A 23,589-nucleotide genomic window follows, 5' to 3' on the forward strand; every position below is an offset into this window, starting at 1 on the left:
CGGAGAAGCGGTGCCCCCCCCCCGGCGAGGAGCGCTCCGCGGATCCCCTCTGCGGGCGGCACAGCCCGAACCCGCCGGTGTCAAACGGAAAAGCGGCCCAGCCGCGGTTCCGCGGCGCAGCGGGGAGCAGCAGGTTGGGATGTCGGTTTCTATCCTTTCCTGTCACATGGCTGGTAATAGGATCCCTCATCTGCCACTCGGCACCTCGCTGGGGCGCACTTACAGGACACATGCTGTAGGGCCTCCGCTTCCCGCACTTCGCGCTCCTCTCGGCCGCCCGCGACCACCTCCGCTCCGGGACGCGGTGCGGCCCGGCGGCCCCGGCCCATGGAGCCGCCCCCTCTCGCCGCCGTCGTGGCCTTTTCGGGACTGGCGCTGAGCTGCTGCCGCGAGCCCGCTGTGTCCGGTGAGTGAGTGACAGCCGGCGGGGAAGCGGGGGGAGCCGGGCTGCGCGTACGGAGCCGTCTGTCTGCGGGTCTGATCGCGGCGGCAGAGCTGCGGTCCGTCCCGGAGCTGCGCGGACCCGCGGCTGGCACGCAGCTCTGCCCTCGCCCTGGGCAGCCCGCTCTGCTGCTAACGGGCAGCTCGGGGCAGCGCGTTGGAGCAAGATGATCTTTAAGTTCCCCTCCAACCGAAGTCGTGCCGTGATTCCCGTGATCCCGTCCTGCCCGGTGCGCGGTGCCGGTGGCTGATCCGGACGGTCCCAGTGCCGCCCGGTGCGTGGTCCTCCTGGATGTGCTCCGCATGGCTGAATCCTCGTTATTCCGTGTAATGCTGAATTCGTGATGCTTCCTCTAGCCGTGAATAGATACTTGCTCATCTTCACGTTCTGTAGATACACTTAGAATCATAGAATGGGTGGAGAGGGAAGGGACCCCAAAAGCCGACTGGTCCCGTTCCCCTGCAGTGCACAGGGACACCCACAGCTCCATCACTGCCCACTGCCCTGTCCCCTGACCCTGGGTGTCTGCACCACCACCGCTCTGTGCACCCCGTGCCAGTGCCTCGCTGCCCATGTAAACAACATCTTCCTTATACCCAACCTAAATCTCCTCTCTTTTAGTTTGAAACCATTTCCCCTTGTCCTGTCAACATCTGGTCATCGGTCCCGATACCATCAGGCTGTGTTCATTGAACAGTTAGTAATCCTTTCTCTATTGAAGTTGAAGAGTGTAATCTTTTTTCCGAACACAACTGTGCACAGAACACGCTGTGTAAGCGGCCAAGTTTCACAGCAGCTGCACATGAGCACGTGGAGGACATATCCCTTTAGGAGTGTTGGCTTCATAGGCAGTGTAGAGACCTCTGTGCACATCCATGCTCTGACTGCATACACACGCAGCCACTAAAGGTGGCAGAGATGCATGAGCACAAGCAGCTCTGGGGGCACAAAATTTACAATGAGTGAATGTATAGCAAAGATAATGGATCTGGGAAGCACAGCCGTCTACCTACCAGCTTCTATTAATTCAGACACTGAGATCTGCAGTACTCAAACTTCAGTCGTACCGTATTTCTCAGAAACTGATTGGGGGTATGTGTGTGTGAATAGACTGCCTAAGAATTTGGTGATTTTTGTGTTACAGAGGCAAAGAAAATGAAAAATCTTTGTCAAACGTTAGTTTCATTGAAGAAAGGTTATTTTATATGCTCAGTGCAATGCGCTCTCACTTTTAATGCCTCTACTTTAACCTTCATTTCATTTCCCACTTAGAAGTGCGTGTGATTTTCAGTCTTCTCTTCCTTTCTCTGTTACCTTTCAGTTCAGCAGTAGTGGATCTCTATGCCTGTGGTTTCCTTCCAGACAAGTCCTTCCTCTAAGCTGTTGTTCCATCCATCTCTCGCAGACCTTTCTGTAAAGCAGTTCTGCTTTTCGTTCCTTGAGCAGCCATCATGCAAATCATGCAGAAAGCAGTTCTAACCAGGCTGAGATAGTCACCCTAGGCACTTTGAGGGATCGTGCTTGTACATGCAGAGAGCCTAACTCAAAATCCGAAGTTATGAATGGATTTTGGTAGGGTGGAGCCAAAGGAGTGGGAAGGAGGCCGGGATTACACGCTGCCAGCTGCTCGTTTTGTCATATCACACCACAGCGGTTGTGCAATTGAGTGCTCCCTCCATCTGCACAGTGGCTGAGGCCCACACTGCTAAAATTTCCGGAGGGATTCAGTCTGCCACACTTGACAGTGGAACAACAGATTTAAAAACTTCACAAAGAAAACAAATGGGTGTATTAAGGAGCAGAAATTCCTCTGGGGGTACATCATGCATTCTTAGTTCCAGTGATAAAGAATCCCAGGACAAGTGTGGTGGTGGAACCGTACCTCTGTCTGCTCCCAGGCCTTGCTGATGGATGCTGAGGATGAGGTTCAACCAAATGTTGGACAAGTGTTTGTTGTGACCACTCTCTGCTCTGTACCGACACTAAATAAGACCATTTCGGAGCAGCTGAGAACCTCAAAAGATAATGTGTGTGTGCCTGTGTAGGATGAGAGACTTTTGAACTACATACAGAACATCTCTGTACTGTGAAGGAGAAACCTTCTGCTTCAGTGCCCTCATGGCATCACAGCAGGCTTTCACTAGCCTTGTACTCCCCAAAATAATTCATTTTCCATCATAACATAATATGGAATACGTTTTTTTTTCTTTTTTTCTGACCAATCCTATGAAAATATGCAAATGAACATTTGGTTCAATCAATAAAACTGCATCTTCAAAGAAAACCATTGCACTACTAAAAATATTTTTAATAATGACCACAGAAGCCATATTTGTCTCTTTGATCTCCTGAAGCTTCTTCTGGTTTTAATCAGCGGTCCCACATGCAGAATTGTGGCAACCTATGATAATAGAATCTCTGTTCATGTATCCATAGGGAAACAAAAACGCTCTCATCTGAGGAAGGTAATTGGGGTGCTGTGCCCCTTCCATCCGTGGGCCTCCGCTGCTGCTGGGGTGTCTTGGCATTGGTTAAGTGGTTTCTGTCCTTTCCTCTGTGCCTTACTCTCTCATTGAAGTGTTTCTGCTGTCTAATTATACCCTTTCAATCAAATTAGAGACTGCAGCATCTGGTTAGTGCCTGTAACTGTTGCCATCTGCACCTAGATACAGTGCTTGCGTTTAAGGAGGAGTGCCGCGATTGCAGGCTGCAGCAAGAGCAAGGAGAGTAGTTTTGGCAGAATGGAAATGACCTGAAGCTCTTCTGAAAGCACTGTTAAAATGCACGCACCAGGCAGCTGGCACCCAGTCCTTATCAGACTTGGCCCCTCTGGTTCCACGCTCTTATCCACATACATTTTGGGAGCCTTTATTTATTGCTCCAGCCTTGCAGAACGTTTATAAAGTTCTGGCTGTTACGCTACCGCAGCGAAACCCAATATTTCAATAGCAGCCGTTTTCATTTAACTTTGTTTATTCTTTTATCTGAAAGTCCTCAAAAGAAAATGCTGCTTCTTGGTTGGATCTCTCCTGCCACCCGTTAGCACTTCCAGAGCTAACAAAATAGATAACTAACTTCATCATTATTTTTTTGTTTCCAATGAGATGGAAATGAGTTTGTTACTCTGAATTTTCAGTCTTCCGCAGAGCTATGTATGCATCTCAGCCATACAAGAAACACTCTTAAACCATCCTGAATCTCCATCTTTTTGGTCTCCAATGGTTAGTATCATCTCTGAGAAACGATGGACTTTGAGGAATGCTCTGAGGGCTTAAAATTAGATCAGAGAGACGCAGGATGGCTTAGGTTGGACGGGATCAGCCACAGTCATGGGCTGGCTGCCCCACACCAGCTTAGGCTGCCTAGGGCCCCATCCATAGCTTTGGAGATGGGTGTTTGAGCAGCTGTTTTCTTTGCTTTTCCTCTCATTTGTGCAGAGGAGGCTGAAGAGGAAACAAAAACGTTTGTATTATTTCTATCACTCATCATCTGGCACAGAATGAGGATTTCTCAGATTGCTGGACTTGCCATCAAGGACTTCAGAGATGCAAACCAACACATGGATGTCCATGTTAGAAAATCACTGGAAGCCAACACAGACTCTGTAACTTCAGTGTTTTATCATTAGTGCTTCTTTCAGGATAACAGTCTGATACTTACATTACATTACATTTTGCACTACCTTAATTTTTCAAATGATCCTCGAGTGGTGCCCATGTGGAGTGCAGGCAGCCATACAGTTCCGAAGTAACAAAGGCAGAAATGATCATTGTAAGGTCCCTACACTGAAGAAGAAACCGAGACAGATGGAAAAAATTTCTACTACAGCTGCTGTTTGATCTTCCAAATGTTGATCTGGCTCTAATAAAACTAATTGTGAACCTGTATCTCACACAGAACGCTCACTCACGGTGGACAACCATCCCAGTTTATTTTATGCTGTTTGCTTTCTGGTATTTTCCACTCCATAGGTACTTCTGTAGGCTCAGGATTCACTCAGAGGAAGAGTTATTTTACTGCCATGGTTCTGACTCTGATTACTGCTGCTTTCAGAAGCTCCCCCAAAGCAGTAGATGCAGCAGAGTCATTAGGTGGTTAATAGAGTGAAGTCATGGTGAGTAAAGACAAAGATTCTTCCCTGCTCTTCTCTAGAGTCGCCTAGGACTTGTGCCTTGGAGGTGCAGCCTATGGGTTTGAAATTGGAAGGACAGAGGTCTGCCTGTGGCTGAAACATTCACTTCTTGCCTTCAACACACTGAGCATTAATTTGGCAGCAGGACCCCTAAGGCAGCATCTTGGCTGTTGTGGAGAAAATAGGGAGGAATCACTGTATGTATGAAACAAGAAATCAGAGAATCACAGAATGGTAGGGGTTGGAAGGGATCCCCAGCTCAGCTGTTTTCTGCTGGTGCTGAGTGTGCTGAGGGCTTTTAATGGAAACCCTACCAAGTGTACGCAGTAGGTCTCAAGGCAGAAGAAATTCAGGACGAGGTTCTTTTCCTTGAATGACTACTTTCTTTGTACGTTTGTACTTCAGTGCTATGGCAAAATAACCATTATTAATCATTGAACATTATTAGCCATTATCTAAATGAAAAAATCCAACTAGATTGCCTCTAAAAATAATTTTAAAAAGTATTTCATTTGATTTTGTTTGATCACAGCTGCTGCATTTCATCATTTAAAATAAAGTTTTGTTGTTTCTTCTGGGATAATCAGTGTTTTCACATGGTATCTCGCTCCCTGCCCTCACAAAACTAACAAAGCAGAGGAGCTTCCCCATAGCCCCAGTGGCACATTTCCCCCCGTGCCTCGGCCCTGCACGGGAACAACGCAGGTATTGTTGCAGTCACCTATTACCTTCAGAGCACAGTGCTGTAGCTAAGAGGAACAAAGAGGGCTCTGACTCTTCCTTCCACACAATGTCCTCAAGGTACTAACAAAGAAAAAAGGCTGAAGATGAAAACGAAAGGCGGTTGCTGCTGCAAGTTAAAGCATGGGCCAGTCTTAGCAGATCCTGAAACGGGCCGGTGTTAACTTCTGTTCAGTCTGTGTGCCAGATCGCATTCAGGTACTGTAGCATTCCTTACATTGCTGGGGAGATGTTAGTACATATTGCTTTGAGTTTGGAACTGAAAAGCAAGAAGAGTCGTAGCACTGAACTGACGAGAGCGCCTTTTCTGGCCGTGTTTATCACTCCCCACAACTGCTTGGTTCTACCATACGTTGTGTTAATCCAGTTTATGTTTTCCTCCCTTCTATCAAGCTCTGCTATTTGTTCTGCTGTGACAGAAAAGCTTTGGCATTCGTTTCAAAGCAAGAGAAAGTGGCAGCACTGGTGACTCAGAGTGTCTTTTTTCGTATGTTTACACAAAGGGTTGTGGTGACTCAAATACTGGAAGTTCAGATTCGCGTTTTCAAGGAAATGTGTATAGCCCACCCGCACGGCTAACGAGGTCGGGTTAATTAAAGCGAGGAGAAGTGTTAATCTGAAGCTCGTTTTTGCTCAATCAGATAACTTTCTTGTCTGCTGAGGGACAGAAGCACCGTGCTGGGCCAGGTGCAGCGTTCTCCCTTTCCTTCAGGGCACTGGAGTAGAATATCTCTGCAGCTGTTCCATGAGAATGAATGCTATCAGATAAAAAGAGAGAATGCTGTCAGATAATATGGAATGCTGCCCAGCCTGCAGTGAGGGGCAGACGTTTGTGACTTCCCCCAGTAATGCTGCTCAGCACAGGGACGTGCTTACGGCCACGTAAAACAGGATAACGCTTTAATTATATCACAGAATGTTGCATTTTGGTACTATTTTTAAGTAAACTGACGGATGGTAAGTGTTAGCAAGTATTTATAACTAGGATTTACACCTTTATGGTGATTGTTTCTGGAAGATGATCAGAGCAGATTGTAATGTTCATTGTAGAGGAGTTGGACTATGGTGACCTTTAAGGGTCCCTTCCAACTCAAACCCTTCCATGATGATTCTGTGAGAATCACAGTGTGGATGATGTTGGAAGGGATCTCTGGACATCATCTTGTTCATCCCCTCAGGGTCACCTAAAGCAGCTTGCCCAGGACCATACTCAGATGTATTTTGAATATCTCCAAGGAGAGAGAGAGAGAGTCCATCACCTCTCCAGGAGACCTGGTCTAGCAATCAGTCACCCTCGTAGGGCATCCTTTAGTTAAAGAATTTGTATAAATCAGGATATGAATGTTTGCAAGATTCACACCTACAAAATCTTTCATTTTGTAAGGTAAGGACGTTAGCAAATATAGTTAATTCGGAATAAGATTTGGGCACTATATGCGTACACTCAGAATATGTACCTGATTGTATTAGTCACACTTCAGTCCTAACCAAAGCATCTTATAAAGTACTGAGTAGAATCATAGAAGGGTTTAAGTTGGAAGGAACCCTCAAAGACCCACAGGGACACCCACAGCTCCATCAGTGCTCACAGCCCCATCTCCTGACCTTGGGGACGGGGCACCATCACCTCTCTGGGCACCCTGTGCCAGTGCCTCACTGCCCCCAGTGCAAAAACTTCTTTATATCCAGTCTAAATCTCCCCTCTTTAAATAATGAAATCATATTCCCTTTAATAGGTGTTTGGCTCTACGAGAAAATTTAAAGCTTCTCAGGATTCTCAGTTGCCTATACAATTGAGAAAATCTGTTAGTGAAAGGAAACTGGAGTCTTGGGGATGGGAAAAAGGGCAAAGGGAAGGACAAGTAAGCACCAAATCTACATATATTCTCTCTCTATTTCAATTTCTTCCCAGAATGTTATACGGCAAATGGGGCTGATTACCGTGGCACTCAGAACCAGACTTCCCAACATGCAGGGAAGCCTTGTCTCTTTTGGAATGAGACCTTTGAGCATCCTTATAACACTTTGAAATATCCCAATGGGGAAGGAGGGCTCGGTGAGCATAACTACTGCAGGTAAGGACTATCTCATTGCTACCAACGTTGTCTTGATGCAGTTTTACTTTAAGCAGTTGACAAAAGTTAGAATAATGTCAAAGCCATGAGTATCTAACAGGTTTTGATTTATTCTGTGGTCAGAACCCTGAATCTTTGGCTCAGCACACAAGTCCCATCCATAGAATAATAGAGAAGTTATGTTTGAGGCATCACAGTATGCTTCATGTGTGCTATATCTACACTGATTTGAACATCCTGTCCACTTCTGTTGTTTTCTTGGCTTGTAAGTTCAATGGGTTAAATATTAGAGCAAAAATAGCATGAAACTGAGGCTCACTAAGATTTATTTTTACATGGTATTTAAAAATAGTTGGGTTTTTGCTCTGTTTTATTCTTCTTTTTTTGTCCCCAGGAACCCTGATGGAGATGTCAGCCCATGGTGCTACATTGCAGAGCACGAGGATGGAATATATTGGAAATATTGTGAGATTCCATCCTGCCGAAGTAAGAGAACCATGTAATTAGTTCAGGCCTGTGCCTCTGCCGAGCGGGGGTTGGCAGTTTTACAGCAGTGGGTAGTGATTTTCCAGCAGAAACGAGGACAAGGCCAATCAGCTTATTTTCATTTGCAAACTAAGCAATATTTTAGCTGGATCTCTGGAGTTAATGACAAGGTTGCTGTGTAGTTGTTCCTCCATTGCTGCTCTCTTCATCTCCTCTCAGAATTACTGGCTTACGTTATTTACATTAAAATAGAAGATGGGGAAGCACTCAGAACTTTTAGTTTTCTGAATCCTATAAAATGTTTAGTCCAGTCTAGAGGAGAAAAATGGATGGGAAATGATTAATTAGTTTTTCCAAAAGATCCACATGTCTCCATCGCTTGCAGTTCATTTGTAAAATGGGTGGCCTTAGTTTGATGTGAATAACACACACCTGCGGAATTGCAAGGAGGGAATAAGGGCAGAAGAAGTGGATACAGGACATAGGTGAATAATTCAGATCGCTCACAAGTTATTCATCTGAACATTCCCTGCAGCATCTGATATTACCAATGGATGATACTGCTTACCTTATACAAAATGTGTTTCTTCTTTTATGGTTGGTATCAAAACATTCCCAGATTTTCATTCCTCAGTGCTCCAGGATAAACTCCAAAGAATCACATTTTAAACATGTGCCTAAATACAGGCAACCATAACTAAATGTTATGAAGTCTGATCACAGGTGTATTTTTCTCCTAACTTCTGTGCAAGTGCTCTCTGTGTCCAAGAGATCGTTCACACATACATTGTTAAGCACAAGAGCAGTTGTCCTGATGTCAGCATACTTCTGATTTAAAGAAGTACATCTCAGAAGGACCCTCACAATTAATAAATTTGTCTGGGTCACAAATGAGAGAATTTGCATTTTCTCTAAAGACGACAGATTTTAAACAAAATCTCTGGATATGTCACCAGCAAGGCAAATTCTCTCCACTTCATTTATTCTATGCAAGGAATCCTTGTAAAATAAGTCTCACTCATTTTCTCTGTGATGGGGAACTGAGGATTTATATTTGGACGCTTACTTGCACAGATAATCCAGATTTATATTTACAAAATACCCTTTTGACCAGTAGCAGCTGTTTCAAGCACTGCACTGAAACTGGATACTAGAAAAAGGAATTATAGCAACAAACTGTACACTGCAAGATCATCCAAGTCTTAATGCAAACTTCATGGTCTATGATGTTGTGTAATTAAAAAAAAACAATTTAATTTTTAGTGTACTGTACTTTCAGGAAGCATGATGATACTCAGCACCTTCACAACTAATGAACCTGTGGATTGAGTGATACAAAACTGAGTTCTGTGTTGGAGTAAGAAAGCAATTTTGTAAAGAATGCCCATTTTAAAATTTTGGGGAGTTAGAAAATTGTCCCCTGTAAGCAACCTTTCCATAATTCTGTTGCTACTAGAAAGACAAGTATAGCTTAGATACAAACAATGCCCACGTAACACCGATGTAATGCCAAGAGCATGAAACTTCTCTGTTCCCTACAGAGATTTGCATAGTGATTCACTGCAGCTACAATTAAGCACCTGTGATTTTATCATGTGCCTTATTCACAAATCATTAATAGAATACTTAGTTCAGAAACACATTCTGCACGTGTAAGCATGCTCTATAGAATTCAGCAATGTTCGATGAGAATGGCTGTCGTATTGCAAAGGGCAGTGGTAGTCCCAGTAGGGTGGTCCCACTGGGTAGTGCCCCAGTAGGAGCTCAATCCTTTTCCTTCCACTCCTTTTCTCAGTGTCTTGTGTGCTGGTGTGGGTGTAAACAAATAGAAGGGAAAAAAGGCATATTTTGAAGGTCAGAGGAATTAATCAGTCACTACAGATCCATTTATATATTCATATATAATACACACACAACCTTGAGTTTGGAGAGTCCTTGGGACATCATCGGGTCCAACCCGCTGCCCATAGCAGCATCAGATGACACTGTAATGCTTATTTGCTGATTAACCTTCAGGAGCAGCACAGCAGTGTCACAGCTTTAGGGCCAGCCCATAGGAAGAAGGGATGCAGCAAAATGTACATGTATGGTAGGCAGTATTTTCTGTGTTGTCTCAGGTCATGTAGTTGTTTGATGTGGGCCTACTCAAGTTCTTTCAGCTCTTTGTGGAGCATATCGCCATCAGGTTGTGTAATTTGTTGACTTAATATCAAAGGATATTTGTTTGGAGATCACTGTTCAGCGTTGGGCTATACTGATGATTCTCCATGAGCAACTGCTTATTCCAAACCACATGACAGATTTTGTGTGCTAGATATAAGAAAGCTGAAAAATCACTGGAACACTAAGGAAACTAATTAGCTTTGGGATTTTCCCCAACTGCTCTGCTTTATTTAGTTACAAAATGTATGAAGTTTTCAAATGGTTGAGTCTGATTTCTTTGCATGGGAAACACAGGAGGACTAATCCTCTGGAGACATGGCTGATGGTTCTCACCAATAAAGCTATTAAATATATAGATATATCAATATGTGGTTTTAGAAATCCCAGGTCCTCTAGGAAAAGGAGCTAAACCAGTGACTAGGAAGCATTTTCTGGGCAGTGAAATAGTGTGCTTTACAGAAAACTGAGATCTCTGAGAATTATCTGTCCAGATGTACCCAGCTGGGTGGGGTTGTAAATGGGAATTTCCAAAGGTATGTTAAATCAGGCCGTAACTTGAATTCTCAGTACTTAGAAGCTTGTTGCTGCAAGGCATATCCAAGCCATAAATCCATGCAATCATTTACTGTTGAAAGTGTATCATTCTTGAGAGAGAAAATTATTTTACCAACAATATTTGAAGTAACATGACCTAATAATTAAAAAAAACCCATCTCATACTTGAGCTTTATTCTTCCCAACTTTGTTCTTTCCTTCTCTCTTCTTTCTGATATATAATCATCCTCTGTTGCTGATAACTGAGAGCTATTCCAAAAGAATGGGTAAAAGATCATCTTTGTTAGAATGGGAAAAATAAAAGTTCTGCATCTGGGGAATTGTTTCAGTGCAGATAGGTATAAGAAAAGTCAGAAATGGGACTTCCAGGACCCAACGCAGCGCCGCTTTCAGGACTACTGTTACAAAATTGCTCAGTTCAGAAAGTATCATTGCATTTCTATTGAATTTGTGCAGGAGTACAGAAATACAGAGGCACTCAGTGTGCTAAAACAACTGCACTGAAGGGAAGAATCCCTCTTTATGACCGCCCATAGTGACCAGTGAGCCTTGAAACGCTGACAGGACAAGGGAAAATGGTTTCAGACTGAAAAAGAGGTTTAGACTAGATATAAGGAAGAAGTTGTTTACACTCAGGGTGGTGAGGCATTGGCTCAGGGTGCACAGGGAGGTGGTGGTGCCCCATCTCTGAAAACACCCATGGTAAGAGGTTGGGGCTGTGAGCACTGATGAAGCTGTGGGTGTCCCTGTGCCCTGCAGGCAGTGGGACCAGGTGGCTTCAGAATATTGCAGGTATATTTCCAAGAAGCTGTGATGCTGTTTCATCACCTGTCATTTATCCCTGGGAATGTTTGGAAAACATGATGTAGAATAATATTTCTTACGGTTTAAAATCAATATTAGAAAATACAGAGAGCTGCTTAGTAACAGGAGAGTAGATAAAGGGGTCAGGGTCATGGAGAGAGGTCAGGCACTGGCTCTGGGTTCCTAATGAGGTGGTGGGGTCACCGTTCCTGGAGGTGTTCAGTGAATGTGGAGGTGTGGCACTGAGTGGCATGGCTAGTGGGCATGGTGGGGGAGGGTTGGAGTTGGATGTGGTGGTCTTAGAAGTCTTTTCCAACCTTAATGTTTCTATGACTGTTGTCTGTTATTCTTGCCAGTGCCAGGGAATCTGGGGTGTTACAAGGATCATGGAGAGCCACCAACTTTGACTGGCACCAGTGAGACCTCCAATAAACTTACTATCCAGGCGTGCATCAGTTCCTGCCGAAGTCAACAATTTAAGGTGATTTCTTTGACATACATTAACAAAACACTTTCAAAGACTAAACCATGGCCGTCCAACATTTTGGCATGCTTGGGCTGCACTGAGTGAAGAGGAATTGTCTTGGGCTGCATACATGCTGCGCTAGCTGCCCTCCATTCCAGCTTGCTTGCTAGTTTTAAGCAGGATCCCAACAACTCAGTCTGCAGTGGGATCTCTGACCGTGGACTGATCACCTTTCTCCAAAGCACACGCGTTCTGCTGCCAGCTTGCTTGTTCCCACAACCTCCCACTGCTGCACCTTTAAATATGACCCCTCCCTTCCTTATGCATCTTTGTTGTCAAAGTTTGCAGGCATGGAATCAGGTTATGCCTGTTTCTGTGGAAATAACCCTGACTACTGGAGATACGGGGAGGCAGCCAGTACGGAATGCAACAGTGTTTGCTTTGGAGACCATACTCAGCCTTGTGGTGGGGATGGCAGAGTCATTCTTTTCGACAGTAAGTATTGAAACAGGCTGAGTTTTTCTCAAAGGAGAGGCCTCAAATGCTGAGCAAATTAGGGGAAAGGGCTTAAAGGCAGTGAGAACTGTTGTGCAGAAAAGCACCTAAATTCAGTGTAAAATAAAGCTGCTTTCTGCTTCAGCTTAAAATTCCCATCCATTAATAGTGTGAAATAGCTCTTCAAAGCAGCGATGCCCGCTCAGGCGACTGACTCATGCTCCAGGGACTGTCTCTTCCTTCTCCAGAACTGGTGTTAACTCTGCTCTCACAAACACTGTGCTATAACTCAGTTACACAACACAAAGCAACAGAGGAGAACTGGGATGGGGAAGGGTATGCAGCAAAGGTACAAACAAGTTACTTTGCTATTTGACCATCACTGATGTCATAATTTCTTACACATGGAAATCTTCCTTCCTACTACTTGATGGTCTTTGGGGGTCCTTCCAACTCAAACCACTCTTTGATTCTATGATACTACACTTTTTTCACATTCTCCCCTATTGGAGCTGTATATTGCTTTCTGCATTGCACCAGCGTGTAGGTTCACACTGTTATATCCACTGTTTCCTTCTATTCTTGGCCTCCTGAATTCATGATGAGTAGAAACATCCTTTGTGGCGTTTCTTTGAAATGGCTGAGGGCTCAGCCAGCTGTTGCCCTGAGCACCTGCACTCTCTTTTCTGGTGAACAGAAAAAAGAAGTGATTCTAGTAACTGCCACCTGTTTGGTTTTGCTGATTAGCAACACCTGCACATCTCATTCCTCCTCCCCAGGGTCACTGCCTTCTAATCTACAGTTGATGTCGTATCCCCAGAACCTTCTCTCCTGATACCTGCTGGCTTCCTGAGCTCGTCATTTCCAAGTCCTTTCTAAACACAACGCCATCTCACACTTTTTCTGTGTCTTCCCCCGCTTTGGAGTCCCGTGGGCCTCAGTGTCACACCCAAGCAAGGAGCAGAGATAGGGGCAACAAACATGCAATGGCAGGCATTGAAGTTCTGTGTCATTACCCTAAACTTTTTACGCGCACACCCCTGTAACATTTAGCTGTGTGTTTATGTGCTGCTGCCATGGGCCTAAAGCTGTAACATTCATACCCACAATGCAGAACTGGTAGGGGAAGGCTGCCCACTCTGCTGTGGGTGCCCCATCCATGAAAGCCTTCCAAGGTTGGCTGGGCCTTTGGGCAGCCTGAGCTGGTGTGGGGCAGCCAGCCCACAGCAGGGGCTGGGACTGGGTGAGCTTTAAAGCCCCCACCAACCTAAAAGCTATTCTGATTCTTTTATTCTATTACTATCCCATTCGGGGAGATGCTGTACTCTGAGGAGCACTGTCCATTAGCATTCGTATCACCGATATGAAGAGCACCTTGTGTTTCAGTTGCTACAAACAGCACAGCCAGCTGTGACAACACCTAAAGCCATTTGCAAAGAGCAAACGATATCTCACTGTCCAATTTCAATTCCGTCAATACAGTCTATTCAAACAATTCTATCTACTCAACTGAATCACCAGCTGTCAGCACGGAGCAAGTGCCAAACACAGATTCTCTGTGGGCCTTTGTACCTCGTGGGATCTTTCACATTCTTTAAATTCTCCCTCTTTCATGCACTTTCAGTCCCTCTGTGGGGTCTTTCACAGCACAGGACTGGTGTGAGGTTTGCTGCTATGATGAGGCCGTGCTCCAGAAAAAAAAAAAAAAAAAGTGTTTTCACATTATTTTCTGGCAAACATGTTCTACTTTTTCTCATTCCCCCAGCTCGCTTTTAATTTGCATTTATTCAAGGCCTTGCTCAGAGCCCTGTGAAAACTGAAGTACTTCAAAATGTGTCTTTACTTTCTTCAAGGACTCTATCACAGTGCTTTGAGCTTTCAGAGTGAAGATCTCTATTTTCATCCTTCAGCGTAACGTGTGGTGATCATTCTGATTCAAACAGTTCTGTCTGAAATATACTATTTTATATTAAATATTTAGGATATATATCTATATATAAATGCATGCATGATTTGTGTTGGAAGGGACCTATAAAGGCCATCTGGTCCCACTCCCCTGCAGTCCACAGGGACACCCACAGCTCCATCAGTGCTCAGAGCCCCAACTCCTGACTGTGGGTATCTCCAAGGACATATATCTGTGTATATACACACCCACCCACCGTGACAGTTGGCTGGCATTAAAGTTCCTTTCTAGATTCATTGTTGAATAGGTTTGCATTATTCCATACTGATTGTTCAGATTCAGAGTATCACTAGGCACATATTTGTTTTAAAGGATCATGTCATAGCAAGTAATCTAATAGATTTTCATTGGGCTTCATAACAGGCACTTACTCAAGTTACTGAGTGACAATAAAGTCGATCAGTAATTGGAGATTGGGGAAGGGATGCTTAAAAAGCACATATAAATGTTCACAGAGATGATTAACAAACTAGAGCATCATTCACATGAGGACATTACTTGGCTCTGAGGAAAGAAGGCTCAGGGTTGGGTTATTATGTGATAAATTCCTGATGTGAAGGTGTAAAGATAAAGGCAAACTCTTCTCATGCCAATATTTCAGCTCAATACTTGTCTCAGAATAAGGGGCCAGAAGGAACATACCCCAAGCAAATGTAATGTAATACCTCTGCTCAGTGTTGTGGGAGGTAAATAACCCGAGGCCAAGAGACATGGGAGGAGCAATTGTGTGCTCTAAAGTTTGTGCATTCGAGTTCCACAGAGCAGGAAAGCTGTGTGTGATGGATGTAGAGCCTGCACTAGTTTCTCTTTTTTAATTCTTTTCTGTTTCCTCTTCGTCTCACAGCCCTTATTGGTGCCTGTGGAGGGAATTACACTTCAGCTACAGCTGTGATCTATTCCCCAGACTTTCCTGACACATATGGCACAGGCAAAGTCTGCTACTGGACCATACAAGTCCCAGGAGCATCTCAAATCCTCTTCAGCTTTGTCCTTTTTGAAATCAAAGATGCTACAGACATGGTGGAATTGCTGGATGGCTATACCTACCATGTTCTAGCTCGTTTCAATGGGAAGAATCGGCCTCCCCACACCTTTAACATCTCCTTGGATTTTGTTATTTTGTACTTTTTCTCAGATGAAATCAACCAAGCCCAGGGGTTTGCTATCAGATACAGAGGTAAGAGGTTAGCCTTCTTTGTACATGTCAGTGTGTCATTAAATGTGTCATTCACCCGAAAACTCCAGCCAGCTACGTGTCATCCATATCAACATTTACATTTTCAAAAAGTCAATCCTATACACACCTGCCTGTCAAGACAGGTTGGAAAATGGAAAAGCTGAAAAAAGCCCCTGACCCAACCACAAAAATAACGACAACAAATAGTAATCCAACAGCATCTTTGGTTCAGCGGAGCTCTTTCCAATGGTGCGTTCCACTTCACTAAAAACTCCTCAGGGGAAAACATGACAGTCCTGCAGTCCCACTGCTCTGATAAACAGTTGTGGAAACAATCATTCTGTGGCCCCCTTCTCAGCAGTTCCCTGAGTAAGACAGAGAAGCACGTGGCTGTAAAGTACAAAGTAAAGCCTAATTACATTGGTTAAGAAGTTGTTCATGCAATCACACTGTTGTCTTTTCAGCTGTGAAGGACAACGCGCATCAAAACAAGATTGCAGTGAATCAGACTCTTTCAGAGAAGAAAAACGAACACACGAATTTCAGCATCAATGCAGCTCGGTCATCAAAGATACTGTATGTCATCACGACCAGTCCGAGCCATCCCAGCAGCTCCATGCCTGGTAATGTCACATAGGAGTGTGGAAATGGGAAAAACATTTCATTTTGGCACAATCCAGATACACTATTTCCTTTACCTCCTCCCCTACATTATCTGATCCACAGCGTCTCTTAATTAGAGATGCCCAAAAATGAATTTTCATTTAGTCTAATTATCATTAATTGCACTGATCTCATTTTTCAGAACTGATTTCTCAGCGTAAATCATTCAGAAATAGCTTTTGTGCTCACCATTCTCCACATCAGAATAAGATTTCTTTACTTTGCTGTGTTACTTTGTAGTGGCAGTGAAATCAAATGGGAAGTCAGAGCACTTCAGTGAGCAGTGCATACTGTGGAGGTGGCAAACAGTGCTGAAAAAAGAGAGCTTGCATTTATGGTCTCGAATGAGCCTGGATACTGCACACAGCTCAGATATCCCAATTCACAACAGCTACAAAGAGGGTTAGAGACACAGATGGAGCAGGTGAATGGGGGCAGGGGAGCTGCCACTGAGAACTGCTGCGTGTCTGGAGCCAACTTTCAAGACATTTTTCATTTGAGTTGCAAATAACTCTCCTCTCTTCCCATTCTCTTTCCCCAATTCTTTTTTTTTTCTTTTCTTTCATTCTCCTTCTCCATTTCCCATTCTTTTTCCACCTCCGACTTCTCCTTTTGATTTTCTTTTCCAGAGTGGACAATATACAGTCTCACAGCACTGCTCATCCTAAGTGTCACTGCCATACTGGCCAAGATACTTCTCCATGTTGCCATGAAGTGAGTATAGAGCAAAACTGCCCCCATTGAATTGACATCTCAGCTCTGTACCCATTGTGCTACACTTAATTCTCTGCCTCCTGATACTGTCAAATTGGTCAGATTTAGAATCAAGTTATGCATTTATATCCTCAAAACTATGCTAAGTACCTATATGCAATATATACATATATACATAATATGTGTGCATAGAATCATAGAATGGTTGGAGTTGGAAGGGACCCCCTGAAGTTGTCTGCTCCCACTGCCCGTGGTGCACAGGGACACCCACAGCTCCATCAGTGCTCACAGCCCCATCCCCTGACCGTGGGTGTGTGCAGGGATGGGGCACCACCACCTCTCTGTGCACCCTGTGCCAGGGCCTCATCACCCTTATTAATATTTACTTTCTTGTAATTAAACATTGAAAATACTTTAAAAAAAATCACAATCATAGGGATTTGTATGATGGTATGACACACAGTATAACTTTGTATTCAATTAAAAAACTGATATTATTACTATCTTTCTATACCATCAATTGGTCAAAAAAGAATCAACCAGCACTTCAAATTCTGATATAACTGTGCAATATGTAGGGGGAAAAACAGGCATCATAGATACAGTGGAACTTGTCAGCATTACCAGTCCAAAAATAACATTACCACACTAATGATAGCAGCTTCCCTTGTACCTTAGCACTGATCACGAGGTGATGCTTGTTTCCTAGATCCCATCAGATCCCACCTGCAAATGAAACAGAGGATTCCAGTGAAGTTACTGCTGCTGGTGAGATCTGGAGTATATTCTATCGGCCGTCCACGTCAATATCCATCTTCAAGAAGCAGCTTCGAAGCCAACAAGATGATTGCAATCCACTAGTGGGAAACTGAAATGTCTTTTATTTTACAGGAACCAAACTTCTTAAAATCCAGGTGATTTGGGAATTATCTTTTTGTTTTTCCCTCCCACTCATACTTGTCTTCCAAGCAGTCAATTCCTGCAGTCCTTTGTGTGACTCTGTCTATCTGCTGTTCTCTTTTGTATGCTAGTGGCAATGGATTTAAGTGATGCAATTATTTTCAAGTATCTGGAGCTCGTCAAATCGGCAGTGCTGTCAATTACTGGGAGAAGAAAGCATCCCCCTGCCTGCAAAATTAAAACAGAGCTACTTTTTTAAGACTAACTCCCTTAATTGCCAAAGAACTAAAACATCAGTGGGGATTTGATCCGTGGAATAATTTCTCTTTGATTGCAACAGACAGCGTTAACTTTTTTTCTCTTTGGTAGAAGAGCTGTCCACCTACAATGCTGACTTCTCATCCCACCACTGGGGATCAGCAGTGAGTCTGTCACCCTCAGCAAGTCCAGCCCTGCGGGATACTTTAGGAAAATCATGACAGTACGGGTCAGATAAGTTGTTGGGAACAGCTGGCATTCATGAGCAGCTCCTTAAACACTGTCAGAGAATTCACTGAGAGCCATTAAAGTACAGTAAATTTTGGTTAGGCCGAAGGGAGTAAATATATGTTTAAACATACCAGTGCTCTATCACACAGCAGACACGTGAGCATGCAGACACTATGCAGTGTGTCTGCAGAAGGTAACGGAGGAAAGCGAGCAGGCTGTCACTGAGATTACATTCAGTAGAGTGTTTGCCCTTCTGTTATCAACATTGAAAGCCTCTCCCTTCAGGAGGACTATAGATTTCACTGGATGAAATAGGGCATTTAAAACTTAAATGAAACACTGCGCCTTGCCAAGGGCTGCTCTGAAAGTAATGCCTCCTGTTTTATGAATTTGGTGCACTTGATGTCAGAGGTGGATGTTGGTGGTACGGCAGCGGAGGTTGAACCTTCCCACCAATATCCATCCCATTCTGTGTGACAGATGGCAGCAGAGGGGCACTGAGACAGAATGGCATCTGACACAAGTGTGTATGGAGCAAAGGTGTGGAATGGAATTCCTCCATGTGGAAAAAATGGCCCCTACTGACATTCACTGACACTTACTGAACGTTTCTGGGACCCAGCAGTGAATGTGAACACAGTGAGGGGTGGGTGCTGCAGTTCAGCTGTGGCAGTGATGGTCACTTCTGGTGGTGCTGGTTTTTATGAGCATAACATGTAGGCTCTTGTTCAGCGCTGGTGAAAATGCAGTTAATAGTGATGACTATGTTGAAAAATAGTGCTTTGTAGCTGAGAATTTCCTCTATCAAATAGTGTTGTCATACTCTTTGTATCTGTTGTAGTTTGTATGGAAATAAACAGGAGGCATTACTTTCAGAGCAACCTACATCGATCTAGACTTCGCCTGAAATGAATTAATTCCAGCTCCACTTATGTACCACAGATGAGTGCCAGAGACAGCTGAACAATTGCACAATAAGTGCTTAATAGAAGCAGAACTTCACTAAGACAGCAATTATGGAATTGTTTATGTCAAGAATGGAATATCATGGAAGCAGCTAGAACTTTGTTGCATAAGCTGTTGGAAAGGGAACAGGAAAAGTTAATCATAGTATTGCCAACCGTTAAGACAGCGAGAACTGTAAAGTACATTGGTTTTCTCTCATCACGTTGGACTGAAAAACACTGACTTTTCAGACCCAACAAGACACTGAAAATTGAAGCCTTAACAGTCAGCGTTTATGAAGACCCACAGCAAAACAGTTTGTTTTCTACCCATGCTTAATCTGGTTCACTAATGGAAAATGAGGAGAGAGTCAGAGAGTAAAGTCAGACTCCAAAGAGTTACGCTGTGAGCACAGTGACAGGAAGCTTTGCCTTCTTATCAAAAATTCTTGAGCACTCTTAACCTGTACAGACAAAGGAAAATTCATACAGCACTTAACTGATGCCAATAACTTGAAAGAAAACCTAGTGATTGATTTCTACCTACTGCAAAAGGAAAAAGGACAACGTTTTTATGTCTCTTTACGCTTCAGCGGTACATCTGTAGTGGCCAACGTAAACTGTATACGTTTAAATGGCACTTTATCACGTTTGCTATAAGAGGTTAGGAGAAAAAGAAAAGCCTGACATGCACAACTGTTGTAATCCCACACGATTCAGCACACAGAAATGCCCCTATGACAGCTGCCCTGAATATCATGTTAGCATTTGCAGCACTGACTCCAACAAAAAGAAAACAACTGCAGAACAGGAATTTGTTCAGGCCTTTACCTGAATGGCCTTTTGGTCTCTCACCTGGTGGTTCCCTCAGTCGGTTGGACAGGTTGCAAATACAGCCTTTGACAACAAAACCATCACGAGGAGCTGCCTCACACACACATTCCAGCCCCTGTCCTGGTGCCTTCCTCGCTGTGTTGTGCTGCTACGTAGTGATGCAATACACTGTTCAAAATGACCATCGCTTTTTCTTCCTGAGGATGGGGTAGATTAAGGTAGGATAGGATAGAGTAGTGTGGGGTAGGGTAGGATGGAACGATTTAACGGAATAATAGAACAGCAGAATAGAATAGCTCAGTTGGAAGGAACCTGCCAAAGATCATCAAGTCCAAGCTCTTCATGCCAGACCAACAGTTAAAGCATGTTGTTGAGGGCATTGTCCAAATGCCTCTTGAGCACTGACATGCATGGAGCACCAGCCAGCATCACCCTCCCCCAGATGCTCTAAAGGACCTTAAGATCACTTTTGTATCACAGAGACCAGAACCATATACAGTACCCAGGATATAGCAGGAGAATCAGCTCTTTTGACAGGCTGGCTGTGCTATGTTTAGTGCACCCCAGAATTTGCCCTCTTGGCTGCTACCATGGCTGTGTAGAGGAGAAGCCATAGGACAAAGGGTGCACCAGGAATAGGAGCAGCGAGCACACTGCTGGTACCCCACCATAGCACTTTGTCAAACTGCCTCACAACTGTGTGCAAGAAGTTGGCTGTGCCCCAATGGCAGCCAGCCCATGGCCAGGGCTTGGAGCTTGATGATCACCAAGGTCCCTCCAACCTCAGCCATTCTATGCAGCATGTTGGTTACAGTAGTCCACAGAATACGTGGGCCTCTACTGGTGGCCTTCCCAATTCAAAATGTACTTTCAAAGATAGTTTGTTGACTAAATGATTTTGTATGTACTTTTGTCTTAATATTTTTTAAGTTGGAGAGAAAATAGAGACTATAATTTAAAACAAAAAAAAAGTGTGATGTCATAGTAATATATTTATATATGTATAGGAAATGCATTATTTAATACAGGATATAATGCTTGTACCTTGCTAACGTTTCATAGGAGGATGTTAGTTTACACCCTGAGAAAAATAAATTTTCTATACATTGTAATCACGGGAAAAAAAAATCAGAATTTATTGGTACGCAGGATAGAAGAGCACTGAGAAGAGAGCAACTCAGACTCAGTTTGATAGCAGTGATGAAGCAGCTGCTTCAGATGCCCTTTCTTCCTTTGAACCTCATGTCTAGCCTGTAATTGTATTTGGTTGTTCATCCACATTTATGTGCGTGTACTCTTGGGACCACCCTAACATCCAACACCTGCATCTGTTTCTTCACTCAAACATTAACAGCATCAGACTTAGGGCTTTCTGTTTTCAGCACAGCATTATGGAGTTTTATAATGCTGCTCTTCAGACAACCCAACAGCACTGCACAGCTATGGCTCTGTAGTCCAGGGTCCCCTGGAAACAGTATAAATGTGAGATTTTTACTGGAGAGCGAAGCAGCTTTCTGAATTACTCCAGGCCAACACACCAGCAGGCATTGGCTGCTGCTGGGTGAGCACAACCAGCTGTTCCAGTTTCACCTTCTGCTCACTGAGCCTTCTCAGCCATTGGAAAGGACTGCTGAAGATTTTCCAGTGCACCATTTTAGCTAATGGAAGGGTCTGCTACAAAGCCATAACTCCCTATAAATACCCAGCCCGACCAGTCCAACTAGTTCTTAATAGCTTGTAGAAATGTATTTCACAACCCTCTGATGAAATGCACTTCAATGAGAGTTTCACCTGAAGATTATCCTAGACGTTTTTGAGAAAACTTCCCATTCTGTTAACTCAAGAGTGAAAAATGGAGCCCTCTTCCCACACCACCAGCCCAGTACATACACGTAACGCAGCTCTCAGCTTTACTGAGTGCTTGTGCTTTGTAGGATGAAATTTCGCGTTCCAAATTTCAATCTCAAAACAATTTACCGTAAATCCAAAGGATATCCCACAAACTAAGTCAGACTGACAAGAAAAAAAGAACAAATCCTGCTTGAAATGACTCACCGCTGAAATATGTGCTGTGTCTATATGTGGTCATCCCGCATTCGGCAAATGGCTCTAAGTAATAATTATAAATAATTAAATACAGTAAAATTGCTGCAGGAGGAGCTCAGTTTGTGTTGCTGAAGTGTAGAAAAGCATTGCATAACAGATGCAGAAGCCAAAGAGAACTCTCATTTTCTTTCAGAAACACCATTGTCACACAGGCACTGGCCTCCTCTTACAGAGAGGATTACTGTGCTCCTTTCTTGTCATCCAGACTATGAGACCCCTTTTAAACTTGTTTATTCTGGGAACATTTGCCTTATTTTTATTTTTTCCTGTGCAACAGCTTCGTTCCCATGGGAGAAAGATATTCTTTACTCTGAATGAGACCCTTTCATATGAAGTAAGTCGCAGAAGCACGGGGCTTCCCTTTCCCCATAGAAGATCTGGTTTCGGGTATATTGTATCCCAGACAAAGACCTGGGGCAGGCTGGCTCCAGCTGTAAGAACACAGCCACCTTCAAAAGACACCTTTACTACACCAGGAAGCCATCAAGGCCGAGCACTGTGCAAAACATAAGCAACCAATGCTATCTACTATCTGTCTTAGAATTCAGCAGACGTGCTCCAAACTGCTACAGCCAAACTGAGGCTGTGCTCCAGAAGCACCAGGCATCACCATGGTGTACAGCCTCAGTGAGAGGGAATGCTCTCCTCCTGGGTGAATTCTGAGGTGACTGAATTACAGCACACTGGAACAGGCGTAGATGAGAGGGAGAAAAGCCCTAACCCTAATCCAAAGGGTTACCAGGTGGAAACCTTGGTGAGATGGAAGCGACCGAAGGAGACTGGAAATGTTTTATGTTGCTGCCTGGAGAACACACAACATGCAAACTATTTCAACAACAGCATATATATGTATTCCATGTATGCATACGTGCACAGAGATTACTACCCACTAACGATCACAGACTTCAAAGCCACTTTCTGCTAATGTCTTCATAAATGTCTTTGATCACATTATGCCCTCTGTCGACGTGGTGAGAGCAGCACAATGCTGATTTTAACTACAGTGGAGCCAGCGATTTCACAATCCAGGGTATGGACTTGTCTGTTCAACATGACTTCTCCACTCATTGCATCCACTTGCACCACAATGGCCATTGTGTCAGTCTTAGTTCAGGACAATAAATTATTCCTGTCTGAATTTAAGCCACCAATGAGTTCCTTTGCCACAGGGAACGTGCAGGCTCCAAACAGAAGTGAGGATGCCTTCCAGCAGGTGTGTGCCAGCTGCCATGTGAACTGAGGCTTCAGAGACTTTGTGTGGCCCCCTCACACAGCCTGTGTTTCACAGAGGTCCAGGAACTGTCCTGTTAGTTATGGACTACCGCCCTGCAGCTTCACTGCAGCTCCCTCTCCATTTCCCATGGCAGAGCTCTCAACCCCATCTTTTCTACAGCATACTCCAGTGCACTACTGCCTCAATCCGCCTCTTCTGTCTCT

The 23,589-nt window shown here is 44.0% G+C and overlaps 2 protein-coding genes across 5 annotated transcripts in view; both read left to right on the forward strand.

The window, feature by feature from the left end:
• The window catches only part of LOC136050251 (myb-related transcription factor, partner of profilin-like), a 36,379-nt gene extending 24,711 nt beyond the window's left edge, over positions 1 to 11,668 (forward strand). The window contains exon 3 of the mRNA XM_065738992.1: positions 11,658 to 11,668. The gene's annotated coding sequence lies outside the window, so the exon portion shown is untranslated. The remainder of the gene's footprint in view (positions 1 to 11,657) is intronic.
• On the forward strand, positions 150 to 23,032 carry KREMEN1 (kringle containing transmembrane protein 1). 4 transcript variants are annotated; one of them, XM_065738981.1, is made up of 10 exons: positions 153 to 406; positions 7,228 to 7,390; positions 7,785 to 7,876; positions 11,755 to 11,879; positions 12,206 to 12,359; positions 15,170 to 15,502; positions 15,967 to 16,125; positions 16,795 to 16,879; positions 17,589 to 17,793; positions 22,694 to 23,032. In XM_065738981.1, exons 1-9 carry the CDS (start codon positions 328 to 330, stop codon positions 17,749 to 17,751), a joined length of 1,353 nt encoding a protein of 450 aa, XP_065595053.1. In that variant the 5' UTR covers positions 153 to 327; the 3' UTR covers positions 17,752 to 17,793; positions 22,694 to 23,032. The 4 variants fall into 4 exon arrangements, with proteins under 4 accessions (XP_065595054.1, XP_065595053.1, XP_065595052.1 ...); XM_065738980.1 differs by lacking the exon at positions 22,694 to 23,032 and adding an exon at positions 17,911 to 18,036; XM_065738979.1 differs by lacking the exon at positions 22,694 to 23,032 and having other exon boundaries at positions 17,589 to 18,036.
• The last annotated feature ends 557 nt before the right edge of the window (positions 23,033 to 23,589 follow it).

This window comes from Cyrtonyx montezumae, unplaced genomic scaffold (genome assembly GCF_038088225.1).
Source record: "Cyrtonyx montezumae isolate F1298 unplaced genomic scaffold, pur_monq_1.0 scaffold_23, whole genome shotgun sequence".
Taxonomy (NCBI): Eukaryota; Metazoa; Chordata; class Aves; order Galliformes; family Odontophoridae; genus Cyrtonyx; species Cyrtonyx montezumae.